This window comes from Amphiura filiformis, unplaced genomic scaffold (assembly GCF_039555335.1).
Source record: "Amphiura filiformis unplaced genomic scaffold, Afil_fr2py scaffold_70, whole genome shotgun sequence".
Taxonomy (NCBI): Eukaryota; Metazoa; Echinodermata; class Ophiuroidea; order Amphilepidida; family Amphiuridae; genus Amphiura; species Amphiura filiformis.
This window is the reverse complement of record NW_027305534.1, coordinates 260,218-275,834: the sequence shown is the minus strand read 5'-3', so window position 1 is coordinate 275,834 and position 15,617 is coordinate 260,218. Positions and strand designations below refer to the sequence as shown.

The window sequence follows — 15,617 nt, the reverse complement described above, 5'->3', positions numbered from 1 at the left end:
TAGTCATCGTGAGTCTCTAATGGCACAACCATTTAATTAATTTCTGTGGCATGTTAGTGTAGACAATGGGTGTCAGAATTTAGGAGGGCGGGATCACAGGAGGAGGGGCGGTGTGGGGAGGGGACTCGATCTCCTATCTGTAAAAGTGTTGTCAGCTTAGCTCAGCATTCCAGTTTGTCTCGCCCCTCCCGTAACCTGCTGTTGAAGTACCACAGACGCTAAGGACACTGTCCCTTATACCATTTAAAATAGGCCTACCCCGGGCATGTAGGCCTATACCTCTAAGCCCTCTGCCTAAAAAGTAAAATATTCAGATTTTGCTGAAGTTTTTCGTTTAAAAAATCGTGCTTATACCTTCAAACAACCATAGGTATATTTTTTGTGTGTGTTTGAGCTAAATAGCGTAAGCATGCACAGGACGGTCCAACACCACTGGTGCAAAAGTTTTCACATAAATAAAACTGCTACATATCTGCCTAACTTTATTTCGATAACCCAAGCTTCTCTATTATTTTGTTTACCACCTCAATCGCAACAAGGAACTTAAAGGCCGATTCAGTGATCCAATTGAAAGTGTAAAAAGTTATGTAACAAGGTGTCTAAAAGTGGAGGACAAATCATTAAAATTGTCATTTTTTTTTTGTTGTTGAAATTTTGAAATGAAAGATTTGGCACAAAATGAGGAAAACATCGACGTTGATCAAGTTGAGGCCCCATTCAAATGTAGCTATTTTTCTTCTTCAGTAGAAAAATTACAGATTCATGTAAATGTCTCATTTTGTCTTCAATACACGGCGTTCGGCTTAACCACTAGCAGGCTATGTTAGCATATATAACACTTATAAAGGTCCCCAAATCCGAATTTTGATGATCGATCCTCCAAATAAGCAAATCTCTGAATATGCCTTTAAAGTTTCTATTATTAGTATAGATAACTGACTCATAGCATTGAACTTGTTGCTCTTTTGTTACCAAACTGTCATTGTTGTCATAAGCAATAGAGAACCAATCAACCGGAATTTAACCCTCCATTCAAATTGGCTCCAAATTTGGACAAAAAAGATATAAAAAATGTCACAATTCTTAAATTTGATCAAGATTTTTTAAATCAGCATTTAAATCAGGTTGCAATGAGTACTAACGGGCTTAGTATTGAAACAGGGGTTCTTGAGAGTTATATTACGGTTAATTAAAGGGGATTTTTGAAGAAGATTTAAAATACCTGATATTTGGTGCACGGTGACAAATGTAGTCTGCACGCAAGGGTATAAGGAAAAACGTCAGGCAGTTTAAGGTAGGGCTATAATAAAAGAGGTTCGGAGTTCAATTATAACCTGTGAATCGGTAGCCCAACCCAATTGGGCGGCTTTTAATAACCGTTCGACGTCCCACGACTTGCAAATGGCCATGTATCGTCAACCGGGATCGTCATTTGGTGACTTTTAACCTTTACCTACTTCTTGGACAACTTCCGAACTGAAAAACGCTGAATGCTGACCTTATTCGGTGAATTTTGGTACCAAAACAATTATAGGCCGAGGTTTTTGAAAACGATGTGTTTGCATATAATTCACATAATCTGAATCATCGGTTCTGAAATATTTTATATAAAGGAGGGGTGGTATGGGGTGGTGGCAATTTACACCTTTCCATAGTTATAGCAACACCGCACCCTTCCCACCCCCTCCTCCCGGCTCTCCGGCTCCGGAGCAACTGTCAAAAAATCAAAATATGGAATCGATATACATACACCCTTTGTAATCAATTTTGATATTAAGTTTGATTTTGGGCGGAATTTTAGCGATTTGTGCGAAATTTCAAGTGTCGCGCCGCAAAACACACTGAAAATATCTGGCAACCCCAAACACTGTCTGGTGTTAAATATCATGTCAAACATTAATAAAGAATATAATCATTGGACTCTGAACTTGATACTTTATGAACCGGGAAGTCATATGTAAAATAACACAACTATGTAAGCCTATTGTACATTTTATCATGATTATTGATAAGATATTCGAGGGTGGCTCATTCCATTTAGTTGTGTCAATATCATAATTGTGTATTTAAACTAAAAATACAAAAACAACATTTTATTTCCTTCTATTTTGCGTGGGAAATGGGCCTGTGATTATTAGGGGATTTACCGTTTAATGTTACAACATGATGTTTACGTGTAAAACTATATCATGCATATGGCAGGATCAAAGGATATATTGTTCATTTGACATCCGTTTAAACAGCGATAGAAACTTTTATTCAAACTAAATTTACTAAAAATTTCAAGTTTAGGCCAATATACAATGATCTTATACATGTATTTCCGAACGTAAACCATATACAGAGAAGCAAGACAAAAGGGAACACGATCTTAAATAATAACACAGCAACGTATAATAGAAAGATTGATACTGGTTTCAATGATAAATAAAGCCGTTTTATATCCTTTTATGTCGTATATGAAACTTGTGACAATAATATTGATAAAATTGGATCATATCTCATGAAAACCAGGACATTAAAAGTAATGGTTTAGGTTAGATTGTACGACACTATACCCTAGATTAATATATACGTGACAAAATGTGGAACACTGTTTCCTTATTGTATCCCGGGGGAGGGACACCCAGCATAATAGGCAAACACTGCACACAACAGAACAACACTTAATATACACTTGAACAGTTTAATGGCTAAAGGTTTGTACAATGAAGGTATAGGGGTGTTAATTTATCAAATTAAACCTAAAATACGTAAGGTGTTTACGTTTTTAACATAACACATATAGTGTTAAAAAGCACACTTTTTTAAACACTATCTTGTGTTCATCTTTAACATTTTTAACCCTTTTACGTGTTTAAGTGTTTATAAATTAACACCCCTATAATACCTTCACAGTTGTTGCAGTGGGAGTGTACTCGAATAGCAAAATAAAACCGGGTTTAAAACTAAGGGCTCGGCCGACGAGTGGTCATTCGGTGAAACATTTGGGACTATCATTCTTTGGTGAAACATTGGGACTATTCTATTAAAGGGCTATATGAAAATGAAGACAAGCACCCGGGATAGACAACAACAAAAGTATAGTAGGCCTAAGCAACCTATCAAGGTGTTCAACCATAAAGTGAAAATATAAAGATAATTATATTAGGGCAATTTATAATGATTTGGCGTATTTGGAAAAAATATTGTTAACCATTTGGTTCAAAATTGCTCTATTTAGTGATAGGCTGATAGCATGTCAAATAATAAGTGACTATGACTTTACATGCAAATGCTACGACGGGGTGTGGGTGTGTGTGTGTGTGTGGGTGTGGGGGGTGGCAATGTGGCGACACATCCATCGTCATTCACTTCAGCTCCCATTTGCAATACACATGCAACCCCCGGGTATTGTCGTTCCACTTGATTTGTATCATAATAATAACTCCTTTATGTCACAAGAGGGCGACATTGCCATATCAGAGCAGAAACGAGTTTGTACAACACTTTTTAAACACGTTAGAATTTTAGCCAAATTGTTATTATTTATCTATGTACCTCTTCGTATTTTGAAACCTATTCTCTTACACATCAGAAATCTAAAATAATATCAACACCGTCCTTTTGGTTTATCATGTTTGCATTTGTGCGCATCCTAAACACTTGGGCCTACACCCCATCCTAAACACAATGCATGTTTAGCGTGTGTTTACATTATTATGTTTAGATATCAAACACCAACCTGCTATAAGGATAAGACTACAGGTTGATGTTTATTATCTAAACATGGCGGTTAGCATTTAGAGTGTCACATAAGATATATAAAGCAGTGCTGCGAAGCAAATGAATGGTCTTACCCAGGGGCTGTGCAATAATTACGAGCCCATTGATTCCCCCCCTTTCGGAATGCCCAAAAAGATTTGTCGGCCTTTTGCACATCCGAATTTTTGGTTCCCAACTTGTAAAGCTTAAAACGATCTAGGTATTGCTGTGCCGGAATCACGGGATGCCGAAATCCCGGGCCATTTAGGCAGAGCTTGAGCGTGCCGAAATCCCGGGATTTAGGCACGCGAGTCTTGGTGAAAATAAACAGAAACAACGTGGTTTTCTTTTTGACCTTTTTTTTTTTTGGGGGGCTAACTGAATAAATGAATATATGAATACAAAAGCCACCTAAGTCCATACTTTGGCCAAATTGAGTTAAGCATGGGAAATTGTTGCTATACATAGGCCTGTCATATGTATGAAAGAACAACTCAAATTCATTCTCTGTGTCTATTAAGCATGTGAAAAATAGCATGTATGAAAGAATCACCCAATTCCATGATTTGAGTCTTGTAACACATTGATTGAAATCCATTATGTATAAAAGTCCACTTGTAACATTGCTAGAGAGTGACTTTTGAACAAAAAATGGGTTTAATAAAGGAAAGTGTGTGGTTTATATTACATGGCAGAATGCATATCAACATTATACATACCTGTGTGCTTTATTTTGTATTATCTTACTAGTGGTAATCTCATTCTAACATTGTTGTCTTTGTATATGATTCAAAAAACCACCTTAGTCCAAAATTTAAAATGAACCCCACGAAGTCCCTGAAATGCTAATCGTCATACCTAATACAGGTTAATCCACTCATTTGCACGTAAAAGTTACCATATTGACCAGGTAAATCTAACTGAAGGAATTAAAATGATACACAGGTTTTTCTCTCAAAATCACTTCCTATGGACTATATTCATGTATTCAAATATTCAGCAATTTTGTTTTATTGGTTTTTGAAAACTATCTATGACACAAAACATTATTGCCCCTCAATTTTATCCTCCCATGGGATCATTATCATAGTGCACAGCACGACACCCCTAATTCTGAAATTATACATGACACCAAAAATTTCATTTATTCATCTGATGATCCATTTTACACCATCATTGGTGTCAGATGACACCAACATATTTATTTTTTCAGGATAGGTAGGCCTATAGGCCCTACGGAGAAAGCCAGAATCCGGTTCACATCTCCGCACAAAGAAATTTTGAAGAACCCCTTGAGAATTCAACATATTATGTAATTTTTGTGTGGGGCGGGCAGGATTTGCAGAAGCACATCGGTCAACTATAGGAGAGCTAACGATTCGCCCATACCTGTTTTTGACCGAGAAAAGACACCAACGGTAATACTTTTTTAGAGGGCAGAATTTTACGACTGAATGAAAAATACTGTCATAGGGTGCTGGACAAGATGATTAAATTGTGACGATGTAGCATAATTATTGTGAAAGAAAATTGTACATATTCTTTGGCATGAAACGTTTGTTACGGTTCAATGGTGTAGTGTGGTTGTTTTGAAGTTGGGACTAGAAATTGTCCCTGATCCTACAGACCGGCATGGTTGTTTAATATCACAAATCGGACACATAAACAAGAAAAATACCACACTTCCTATTTTATTAGCAGTTTGTGCGCTTTAGATACATGCATGTCTTACTACTACTTTTTCCTACAAAAGTCTAATTTAACAAGTCTAGTCAAATCTTTTTCCAAGTGAGAATACTGAGGTAAATAATCGCAGTCAACAGATCTATTTACATGTGTGAGTGGACCTTCCTGAGATTATGGCGAGTGAAAGAGTGAAAAAGAGCCAGAAAAAGAAGAAGATGGACCGACAGAGCACAGCAAAGAGGTTTACAGAGAGGGTCGAGAGTTGTCGAGCATGCGATAGAGGGGGGGGGCGGAGGACATGAGAGCTAGAGAGAGAGGGGGAGGAGAGAAAGGGAAATACAAAAAAAACACAGAAGGAGAAATCGAGAATGATGTTTCTACAGACTGTAATAATAAAAATTAAGCAATTGCAATTTCACTTCTCAGAAAAAAAATGGAAGAGATCTTGGCAACAATGTTATATGCAAAGTAACATCTTGGCTAACAGAAAAACTTTACTTTGTTTCTTTACCAGTGCGGGCTAAAACGCTATGTTCAATTAACTAAATCGTCCAAAAAAGGAGTTGGGCCACTTTTGACATTTTCTTGCATATCAAGCTTGCATTGCGTAAAATCGACTTTCAAGATTAGCAATTGCAGTTTTGATTTTCAGAAAAAAATATAAAGAGTCATGACGTAAAATGTGATATGCAGTAAAATCAGTAATATCTTGGCTAGCAGAAAAACTTTACTTAGTGTCTTTAGTTCAGGTTCAAACGCTATGCCCTGCAATTTTACTTAATAGCCCGAGTTGGGCCACTTGTTGCCAATTTCGAATATCAAGTTTGTTCCGCATGAAATGAACTGTTATGCTTATCGTCAAAGATTTCGGCACAGACAGTGGCATAACTAGGGTTGATAGCGGCCGGGGCAAGAAACAAAATTGGTTCCCCTACCCCCCCCCCCCCTCCGCCACCCGCCACCCGAGAATATCTTAGACACGGGGGTGTGGGAATTGCATCGGCATATTTTTTAAGTGAGGCCGATTTGGCACCCCCTAGTGGTAGCGCCTGTGGCACGTTGCCCCCCCAGTTACGCCACTGGGTACAAAAGCAAAGGTTTTCCATGTTGTTGTTTTTTCACATTAATAAATAAATAGTATGATATTTATTTCAAAATCATAAATTAAAGTACCACTTCAAATGCCCCCCCCCCCCATTGTTTAAAATTACCAATTATCAGAGCACCGACTAGAAATAGTTCATGATTGAACTTAATAAAGTGGGCCAAGCTGTTTTGTGATTACTTTATTTATACATTTGGTCATTTCTTCGCTTATTGACCAACAATTATATTGAAAGTAAAATTCAATCTCTCTCTCTCTCTCTCTCTCTCTGTGTCAGGTGGCGCTGTGTAGCGCTGCTGTGGTCTTCACAAGAGTACGCCATCTCACTCGATCTGATGCCAAGTGCGTTGCACCTTGCATTCCTTGGTTAGAAACCAGCTTCACGTCATTAGTCCAAGATGTTGGTGGACGTCCTCTTCCTCGTTTGCCTTCCATAGCCCCTTGCAAAATCTGTTTTTGTACACCTCCATGTTTCCTGACAATATGGCCAAAGTACTTCAGCTTTACCAAAGTACTTCAGCAAAATTCAATACAATTGATAAATGACATGTTTGCCTAATACTATATTTTCTACAATTATATATATATATATATATATACAATAAGTTGATTTGCGTTGACAAGTGACAGAATTGCCGTGAATATATTTCAATTACACAACCGGTATCGGTCTAGCCCTTCTTCAGGTGAAAAAAGCAATCCTGCATTGCTTTTTTCACCTGAAGAAGGGCTAGGCCCGATACCGGTTGTGTAATTGAAATATATTCACGGCAATTCTGTCACTTGTCAACGCAAATCAACTTATTGTAATTTTAATTGCCGACGCAGTCTTAAACTTTATATATATATATATATATATTTGTTACAACCTGTATTACATATTACTTTAATGCAGTTAAGACTATAGAATGCTACGATTTAATTTTAATTTTGATTGATAGTTGCACTGAAAACCAAATCCGAGTCACAGTGACTCATAAACACGAGTCCAGCCCTATGTCTAAAATGACCCAGTTAAGTGAGTCAGTAAAATGTTTTATTGGCTCAATCAACTGGGTCATTTTAGACATGGAGTTAGTGGGTGCGTCAAGCTATGTCTAAATTGACCCAGTTAGATGAGTCAATAAAACCTCGAGTCAGTGTAACTAACAAAGATTATCATGATTATATCTATAATATATAATTAAGGTAAGACGTTTGTGGCCGTTTAGCCCGTTCCAGTCGACTCTTCTACACCTTTTCGTTCGGAGCTGGTAAAGATACGTCCTCGTACAACTTGGTCTCAAAGTTTGCAAATGACAGGTAGCCCTGGGAAAATAAGTCATTGTACAGAATAGGAATTATGGTTTATATATTATTTTGAAATTTGAAAGTACCTGTATACAACAAATCTTTACTCTTTGTACAGGGTGTCCTATAAAAAGCGATTTACATAAACGAATGTTGTGATATTATAAAAAGTGTTTGTACCAATCATTCAGTGCTAACATAATTATGTAAAAGCCACATCTTTGAGCTATTGAGCTCATTTGATAATGTAAATAAGGTTGTTGGGTACATTTTCTGGTAAAATTCACAGATATTCCCAAAATTCGCTACTGGTTGCTATGCAAATCATGCCATGAACGTGGTATGTTCATGCCATGAACATGGCAAGAAATGCTGATTCTTTTATTCTACTATCAAGGATTCATGGGTGGTTAATTTTGAACCCATTAAAATTGTAATTGACACCCTTGAATAAAGAATTAATGGGCATGGAAGTAGAGAAAATTTGACATTGACCATGATTCATGCCATGAGTTACCCAAGAATAAGGAATTTATGGGCATGGAAGTAGAGAGAATTTGACATTGACCGCGATTCATGCCCATGAGTTACCCATGAACATGCCCAGAACATGTCAAGGCTCTGACTAAACGCATGACAAAAAAAAACATGCAGTGGCATGAATATTCATGTATGAGCATGAACAACCCATCGAAAATTCCCAAATTCGCGAAAATTCATGCCCGTTGCTAACGAAAATAGGGCATGTTCTTGGCATGTTCATGGCAATATCCTGGCATGTTCAAGGGCATGACTCATGCCTAAATTATTGCGCCACGTATAATGCATAACTCAAAGGAGAGTTTTTGAAGCCTTTCTCAAAAATATGGCAACTAAGCATAAATATTGCATGCACATTCACTGTATATTTTGTTACTTCTTACATTTTCTCCTTTTAAAACTTCCTCGAGAAGTTTCATCAGCTGTTCAAATGATGGTCGTTTAGAGGGCTCCTTTTCCCAGCATACTAACATGATGTTGTATCTGGAGCACAAAGATAAGAGATTTCCATGAGAAGGGGGTTAGACTTTTCTTAAATAAAAACCTCAGCCACTAGGCCTATCTAAGTAAAAAACTCTTTTACACTTGCACAACATTACTATAATTAAATGGGTACAGGGCGCTAGTCCGACACGCCGCTAGTCCGAATCTGACATGCACTGCACCAGTCCGACACGTCGCTACTCCGGACTGAGCGGTGCACCCCAATTATATAGCGGCGATGTAGGTGTCCTGCAAAAATCGGGTTCCAACTAATCATTCATTTCGGTATACATTAAGCCACTGTTAGCCACATTTCGAACTTGAATAATTATGTGATCCCCTTGTAGACCCGATGTTATTATTATTGTTTAAAGTTTCTTTCGTCATGTCCTACTCTTTCTACATGTTCTAGGTCAATTTGTGGAATAAAAAATCTGTCACATTCAAACAAATAACCCAATTTTATCTACCTGTAAAGTGTGCTGAGGCTTGCGGATCAATGTCTTGTGCCTGTGCGTAGCGCACTATAAATCACTGCGTGTATTGTTTGACATTTTAAAAGTTAGGGCAATTATTTTATAAATTAGTTAGCATGGTTAGAGGTGACGTGATATTATATATGAATTGGTAATTGTGAACGCAATTATAGAACCAGCAAATGCGTTATCTATATCTATATACCCAACGGAAGAGGGTCGGGATACAAGTGGGCATTATGATACCCTATTTGCGGCACATCGCTTTGAGAGAACAAAATTACCGAGCTTGTAGCAGTAAGGCAAAAAAACAAAGAATATAATGCTATAGTAGATATTAATGTGTTATGCCTGTTCAATTTTTTTCTTTGTATAATATTGTTACTTTTACAGGCAAAAGGTAAAATACGTACAATTGTTCACTGCAGTGTTTAGGCTGCGGCATTCTCTGTCCATTCTTCAGAAGTTTGCGAATGGCATCGCCTTTCAACTTTGGATATGGTCTTGATCCTTGAGAAGTAAGGGATAAACGGTTTTGTGACATGCAGTTATGGGAATAACGTACACGATCATTCTCTGAAAGTTACACCATAAACCTGACCCTTTTTAAGTTTAAAAGACGTTACATGGAACCTGTAGAATTTGTGTCGAAAGAAAGCATTAATACTCTCCCTCCCTCTCTCTTTACCAGTATTTTGTTAGTGGTAAGTCAATTCGTCAAAAAGTTCATTTAAAACAATTACTTTTCAATAATACAAAAGTTCTTTACCAAGAGTAACAATCTCCCACAGCAATACACCAAAAGACCACACGTCACTTTCTGTAGTGTGCTCATCACCAAGGATGGACTCAATTGCCATCCAACGTAATGGAAGACGACACTAGAATAATTTAATGAGAGAAAGAAATTTAACCAAATTTAATCAAACTATTGACCATCATAGCCAGCACAAAATTTGCTGATAAGCGGTTGTCTTTCAGTTGATCATTTCTGTTCAATCACACACTCGTTCACCCGCTGTCATCAAAACTCGATTAAACCACAGATTCGACCATCTAATTGCTTTTAATTTTCATCATGTTACCATCCCCGACCTACCAATTACCACATATTTATTTCATACGTGTGATACAGTGCAAATTGGTCAGATGATTAGACTTCCCTAAAACGTTGACCTACCAACAAATTAAACTTTTTTCAACAGTCAACCCAAACAATACCTTATTTTCAACTGCATCATTAGAATTTCATTAGAATTTGAGTGTGTTTTTAGGAATTATTTTGAATGTTAAAACATTGAAAAAAAGGTTGTGCAATTTGCATCATTTCAGCTATTCGCTGTAGTTGTGATTATGCCTTTTGGCATATTTGACACGACTGTCTCTTTTGACATAGGGTTGTGTCTTGTTTCACTTTTAAGAAATTGGGTAGTTTAATTTAAAACCAAAGTTAGGAAGCTTTATGTACCAAATAAGATTCACCTCATTTTGCCGATGAAACACTTCACCATTCTTGATGTCTTCCGCCAAACCAAAGTCGGATACTTTGCATTCAAATGTCTCGTTCAAAAGAACATTACGAGCTGCCAGATCTCGGTGAATGCACTGATCAATAAAAACAAAATAATACACATATACAGCCTGTCTCAAAAACAATTGTGCAAGTGAAAAGCGCCCTCTATGGCAATTAGAGAATACCGTTGTGACATAATGCTTACATCAACGTCCCGGGCGCAGTCTTAGCTCTCAAATGCCGTTTGTTCTGTTCAATTTGCTTGTTCCAATTTTGAGATATGTTTAATTAACAACGAAAGGGTAAAATCACAATTGTGCCACTTTTACTAGGGAAGAGAGATGTACATGTAAATCAATGATAGCTGATGTTGATGCGTCTATTTCACTCCTCCTTTCGGGGCGCATGCATTAGAAGCATCAACATCAGCACGCGTTCATTATTTTGTCTAATATCTCTCCCAACAAGTAATACGCGTTCATTAACCTATAGCATGTATAAGTGCGCACTATTTGTTTGTCTTCTTAAGTCACTAAGAGAACAGCATTTACCATGCTAAAATCATGATAAAATCATTGACATGCACATGTATTTAATTTTTACAGCAGAATGTGAAATATTTATTTATCTTTTAATCTCTTTTAAGTGGAAAAAGAGAATCATCATTCCTGCATCATGATAAAACAGTCAAACAAATTTTGTATTGTGTTATTGATGCATTCTTTTGATTTCACGAAGGAACTCTTGATAAACTTGATGCTGTTACATGTAAAGCCCTGTTCCCTAGTAAAAGTGGCACAATTGTGATTTTATCCTTTCGTCTTTAACTAAACATATCTCGAGATTAAAACAAGCAAATTGAACAGAACAAACAGCATTTCAGAGCTACGACTACGCCCTTGACGTTGATGTAAGCATTATGTCACAACGGTATTTTCTAATTGCCAGAGAGGGCGCTTTTCACTTGCACAATTTTTTTTGAGACAGGCTGTATTATACGTTGTCAGTTTTAAAGTAATCAATCATGATCTTATTCCCATCCCGCCTTTTCTCTTTTTTGTTTAACAACATCATATCAATATGTCCAGTTGGCTAAATGGGCTCTTCCAGTTGAAATCCACAATACCAATGTAGAAACTTTTAGAAATATCTTCAACAGGGAGAGTACTTTGTTTTTCAGATGTATTTGGTCAAGGTTAATCATTTTGAAAACCATGCTTTCTGTGTAATATGGCTGTACTTACAACTGAAGTGAGTATTTCAAATAGAAGTTACCCAACTGTCTATTCTATTGGAAAATCATACTTCCTCTGTGGAAGACTTTACCTAAATCTTTCACAGGCGTAGTGTGGATTTTAAATGGAACAGCACAATGGTGCATGAAGGTACGAGTTCGAAAGCCCGCAGTGTCAAATTCTGTTCTGGTAAAAAAAATGAACCAACTTTAAAATTTTGAAATTCATTTTAAGCAGCATTCACCTTTTGCCGTGCTAGAAAAGCCATCCCATTGGCGACCTGGTGCGCAAATCCCATCAGTTGTGTTGGTGTAAAGCATTTACTACCAGCGAAGAGGTTGCCATAGGTGCCATCTCCAATAGTTCTACTTTCACGGAGCAGAGTCTTGAGGTTGTCATTTTTCATATATTCTAGTATCATGTATTGCGGATCTAAAATGCAACATATATCTTGGTAAATTGTAGCACCATTTTTTTTATAAAATGCTAGAGTGAACAATAGCCCATGATGAGTGACGCAGATCCAGAACTTATATAGGCACCTAAGGCACTATAAAATACAACCACATGGGCCAATCAGTAGTTCACAGCAGCTTAGGAACAACAAGAGTGAAGGGGAAGTAAAGCATGAGGCGTGTGAAATAAGATGCTTATGCAGTGTATAATATGTACTTTGCTCTGAAGGATGGTGCGCCGTTGTCAGATATATCTCAGACTACTCCATCTGGTAGGCTATTCCACACGTGAACTGCAGTGTGGATGAAGGTCCTGCCAGCAGACATGGTTCTAGAAACTAGTACTGTGAGAGCATGGCAAGGCAGGGACAAGATAGAACGGGTAGCTCTCCTGACTACAAATGGATTTGGATACAGTGCATTCAGCTCTGGTGGGCAAAAACTGTTGTGCATTTTGTAGAGGACTGTGGCTGCAGTCACTTGACGTCTTTGATGGAGAGATGTGATGTTCAGCTCTGTACTTGCTTCCTGTCCGCTCACGCCTATGATTCGAAGGGCCTTCCTCGGGATAGAGTCTAGTAATGCTAGAGTTTTGGCGCCAGTTTGGTGGTACCAAACAGAAGATCTAGCTTGGTTGGATTCCTCTTTATTGATAATGTCATTGCCTTACATTTCGATTGCTCGAATGTCACCCTCCGTCTGTTCTGCCCAGAAGTCTCCGTTCAGGCTAGCAGTAACAGCTTCAAGGTTGTCTCTAGATGTAATCTCACAAATCAAGGTGGAATCATCTGCGTAGAGGTAAAGTTGGTTTTCACATTCATCACCCAGGTCATCAATGAAGACAGAGAACAAGTGGGCTCAATATTGAGCCCTAGGGAACTGATGCATTGATGGAGGAAGTACTTGATGACTGGCCAGATTTGACCACTTTGATGGAACGATCTGTCAGGTAGCTCCTAATCCAGGTGATTAGCTTGGTTGATACTCATTTTGCCGTAAGTTTCGAGGGTAAAATATGTGTGTGGTGTTGAAAACACCACACACATTGTTGTTTGCTAGACCCATCATGGGCAGTTAGTGAATACTCAAAGAGTCTATCGAGCTCAAAGAGTCTATCGAGCAGTAATAGTAAAGAGACAAAAAAATGTAATATTGAAAATATTAGACATTGTGAGTGCTGTATAAGCGTATCTGTTACTGAATTGTTTCCGGCTCCCGAACTTCATTACACTAAGATCAAGATTTTTTCACACGAAATATGCTGATTTAAGGGGGTACTACATCCCTGGCCAATTTTGTGCCTATTTTTGCATTTTTTTCAAAAATTATAGCGCATTGGTAACAAGTAAGATATGTTTATTATAGGGCAAGGACTACAACTACTGCACTGAAAATTCAGCAACTCAAGGCAAGTAGTTATTGATTTATTGATCAAATATTGGTTTTCCTCATTTTTGACTGTAACTCCACAACTGTTGTCTGTGCTGAAATAAAATTTCCAGTGCAGTAGTTGTAGTCCTTGCCCTATAATATACATATATCTTACTTGTCACTAATGTGCTATGATTTTGAGAAAAATTCAAAAATAGGCATTAAATTGGACAGGGTGTAAAATTTCTGCTTAACTATTTCGAATGCTGATTAGTGTTTAGACAAGCGTCTGTCTACATTGTTAAACAACGAGACTTTTATCAAAATTGAGGGTGGCATTTTTTTGTAAAATTTCACAATGCCGCTTTAAAAGTACATATCGCCGGAATGTGTTCTTCAAGCTATATAATAACAATCACAAAGTCACGGTGAAACCCTGAAAACAAAATTGACAAATTAACGGTTAGAGGACACTCTATTAGATTTCCATGATGGGGGAGTAGAGGTTTTTAGAAAAAAACTTCGCCCACTTATTTTTGAGACCACAAAATCTCAATGGTGCGCCTCTTAAATAATAAACAGATAACCAAATGAACGCAGAAGTAACTAAACTGATATCTTAAAAAAATGGAGAAGAAATGGTGTAAGAAAAAAGTAGAAATATTGAATGAAAGAAAAGAACGAAAGAAAGCAAAAAGAAGAGGCAAAATAAGATACGATATCCATACCTTCATCCATGCAACCACCAAGCAGTTGGATAACATTTCGGTTCTTTTGATTCACAAGTGCTGGCATAAGTGATTTCATCAGATTGAATTCTTTCATTAACTGCTGCTTTGCTTCATCATTGGCAATGTCTTAAAAATGTAATAAAATGTAATGTTATTAATCAACAAGACTTCGTCACTGTGATAAACAAACATTTCAGTAATCAGGCCATCTTAAGACAGGTAACTGACTTTCTTAGCTTTCGTGGGAACCAGCCATAGACAACAGCATATATTATATAGAAAGGTAGCCAAATACAAATAATGTAAAATAATCAAATACTCACCTTTTAGCGTCTTAACAGCAACCTTTGTCTCCCTTTCTCCCGACACTATTCCCGTAGCCATACCTAATAGTACTATGCCGAATTCTCCATGGCCAAGTTCATTTTGAATGAGCAAATTTTCTCGCGGAAATATGAATTCATTTGATAAAAACATGGTATATCGCTCCTCTACCGGTTCATGCAAATATGTCTCTGAAAATAAAAGAAGAGAAATCGAATTTCACGGTTCTCGGGCTGTGCGGTTTTTGGCGTTGGTGTTTTCGATGTTTTCACAGAATATTGAATGTCTCCTACTCGGACATTATTATCACAAAAAAAGCAAGGCTGACATTTAAATCTGCCTTTTCAAAGGAAAACAGTTTCCCATTTACTGATCCTAAATCAGTAATGACCTCAATGTCCCTCTGCTCGAAGATTATTATTACCAGTTTTGGTTGGAATAAGTACGTTAGAAGCAGAGATATGACAATTTTAGGGTTACACATACTACTTACACGTGCCCCCCCCCACACACACACACATACCCCCTTCCAGCTATGGTGATGTTTTACAATGAAGTCATTGACCTTTCAGTGTTGGTAGGCCCTACTGTACTTCATTCAAACAAGAAAAAATATATATCACGTAAATGTGATGACCATCGACATTAGAGACGCGCAATGTAT

General features: G+C 37.4%; 1 protein-coding gene and 1 long non-coding RNA gene across 2 annotated transcripts; both read right to left on the bottom strand.

Annotated features, from left to right (window-relative positions):
• Nucleotides 1–7,735: 7,735 nt before the first annotated feature.
• On the bottom strand, nucleotides 7,736–10,201 carry LOC140144657 (tyrosine-protein kinase receptor Tie-1-like). Its single transcript, XM_072166468.1, has 4 exons — nucleotides 10,094–10,201; nucleotides 9,738–9,834; nucleotides 8,749–8,848; nucleotides 7,736–7,843 (listed from the first exon to the last, which is right to left on the bottom strand). Exons 1-4 carry the CDS (start codon nucleotides 10,182–10,184, stop codon nucleotides 7,766–7,768), a joined length of 366 nt encoding a protein of 121 aa, XP_072022569.1. The 5' UTR covers nucleotides 10,185–10,201; the 3' UTR covers nucleotides 7,736–7,765.
• A 657-nt stretch (nucleotides 10,202–10,858) lies between these two features.
• On the bottom strand, nucleotides 10,859–14,742 carry LOC140144658 (uncharacterized). Its single transcript, XR_011857919.1, has 3 exons — nucleotides 14,627–14,742; nucleotides 12,317–12,504; nucleotides 10,859–10,929 (listed from the first exon to the last, which is right to left on the bottom strand). It is a non-coding gene; the product is annotated as an uncharacterized lncRNA (long non-coding RNA).
• Between the last annotated feature and the right edge of the window lie 875 nt (nucleotides 14,743–15,617).

What these genes read in the sequence shown, in the direction of transcription:
- LOC140144657 (XM_072166468.1), bottom strand. Translation starts at nt 10,184, where the DNA reads ATGGCAATTGAGTCCATCCTTGGTGATGAGCACACTACAGAAAGTGAC. An exon ending in GTGGGAGATTGTTACTCTTG is followed by an intron (nt 9,835 to 10,093) that starts GTAAAGAACTTT and finishes TTACTTCTCAAG; the next exon opens with GATCAAGACCATATCCAAAG. An exon ending in AAGTTTTAAAAGGAGAAAAT is followed by an intron (nt 7,844 to 8,748) that starts GTAAGAAGTAAC and finishes TTATTTTCCCAG; the next exon opens with GGCTACCTGTCATTTGCAAA.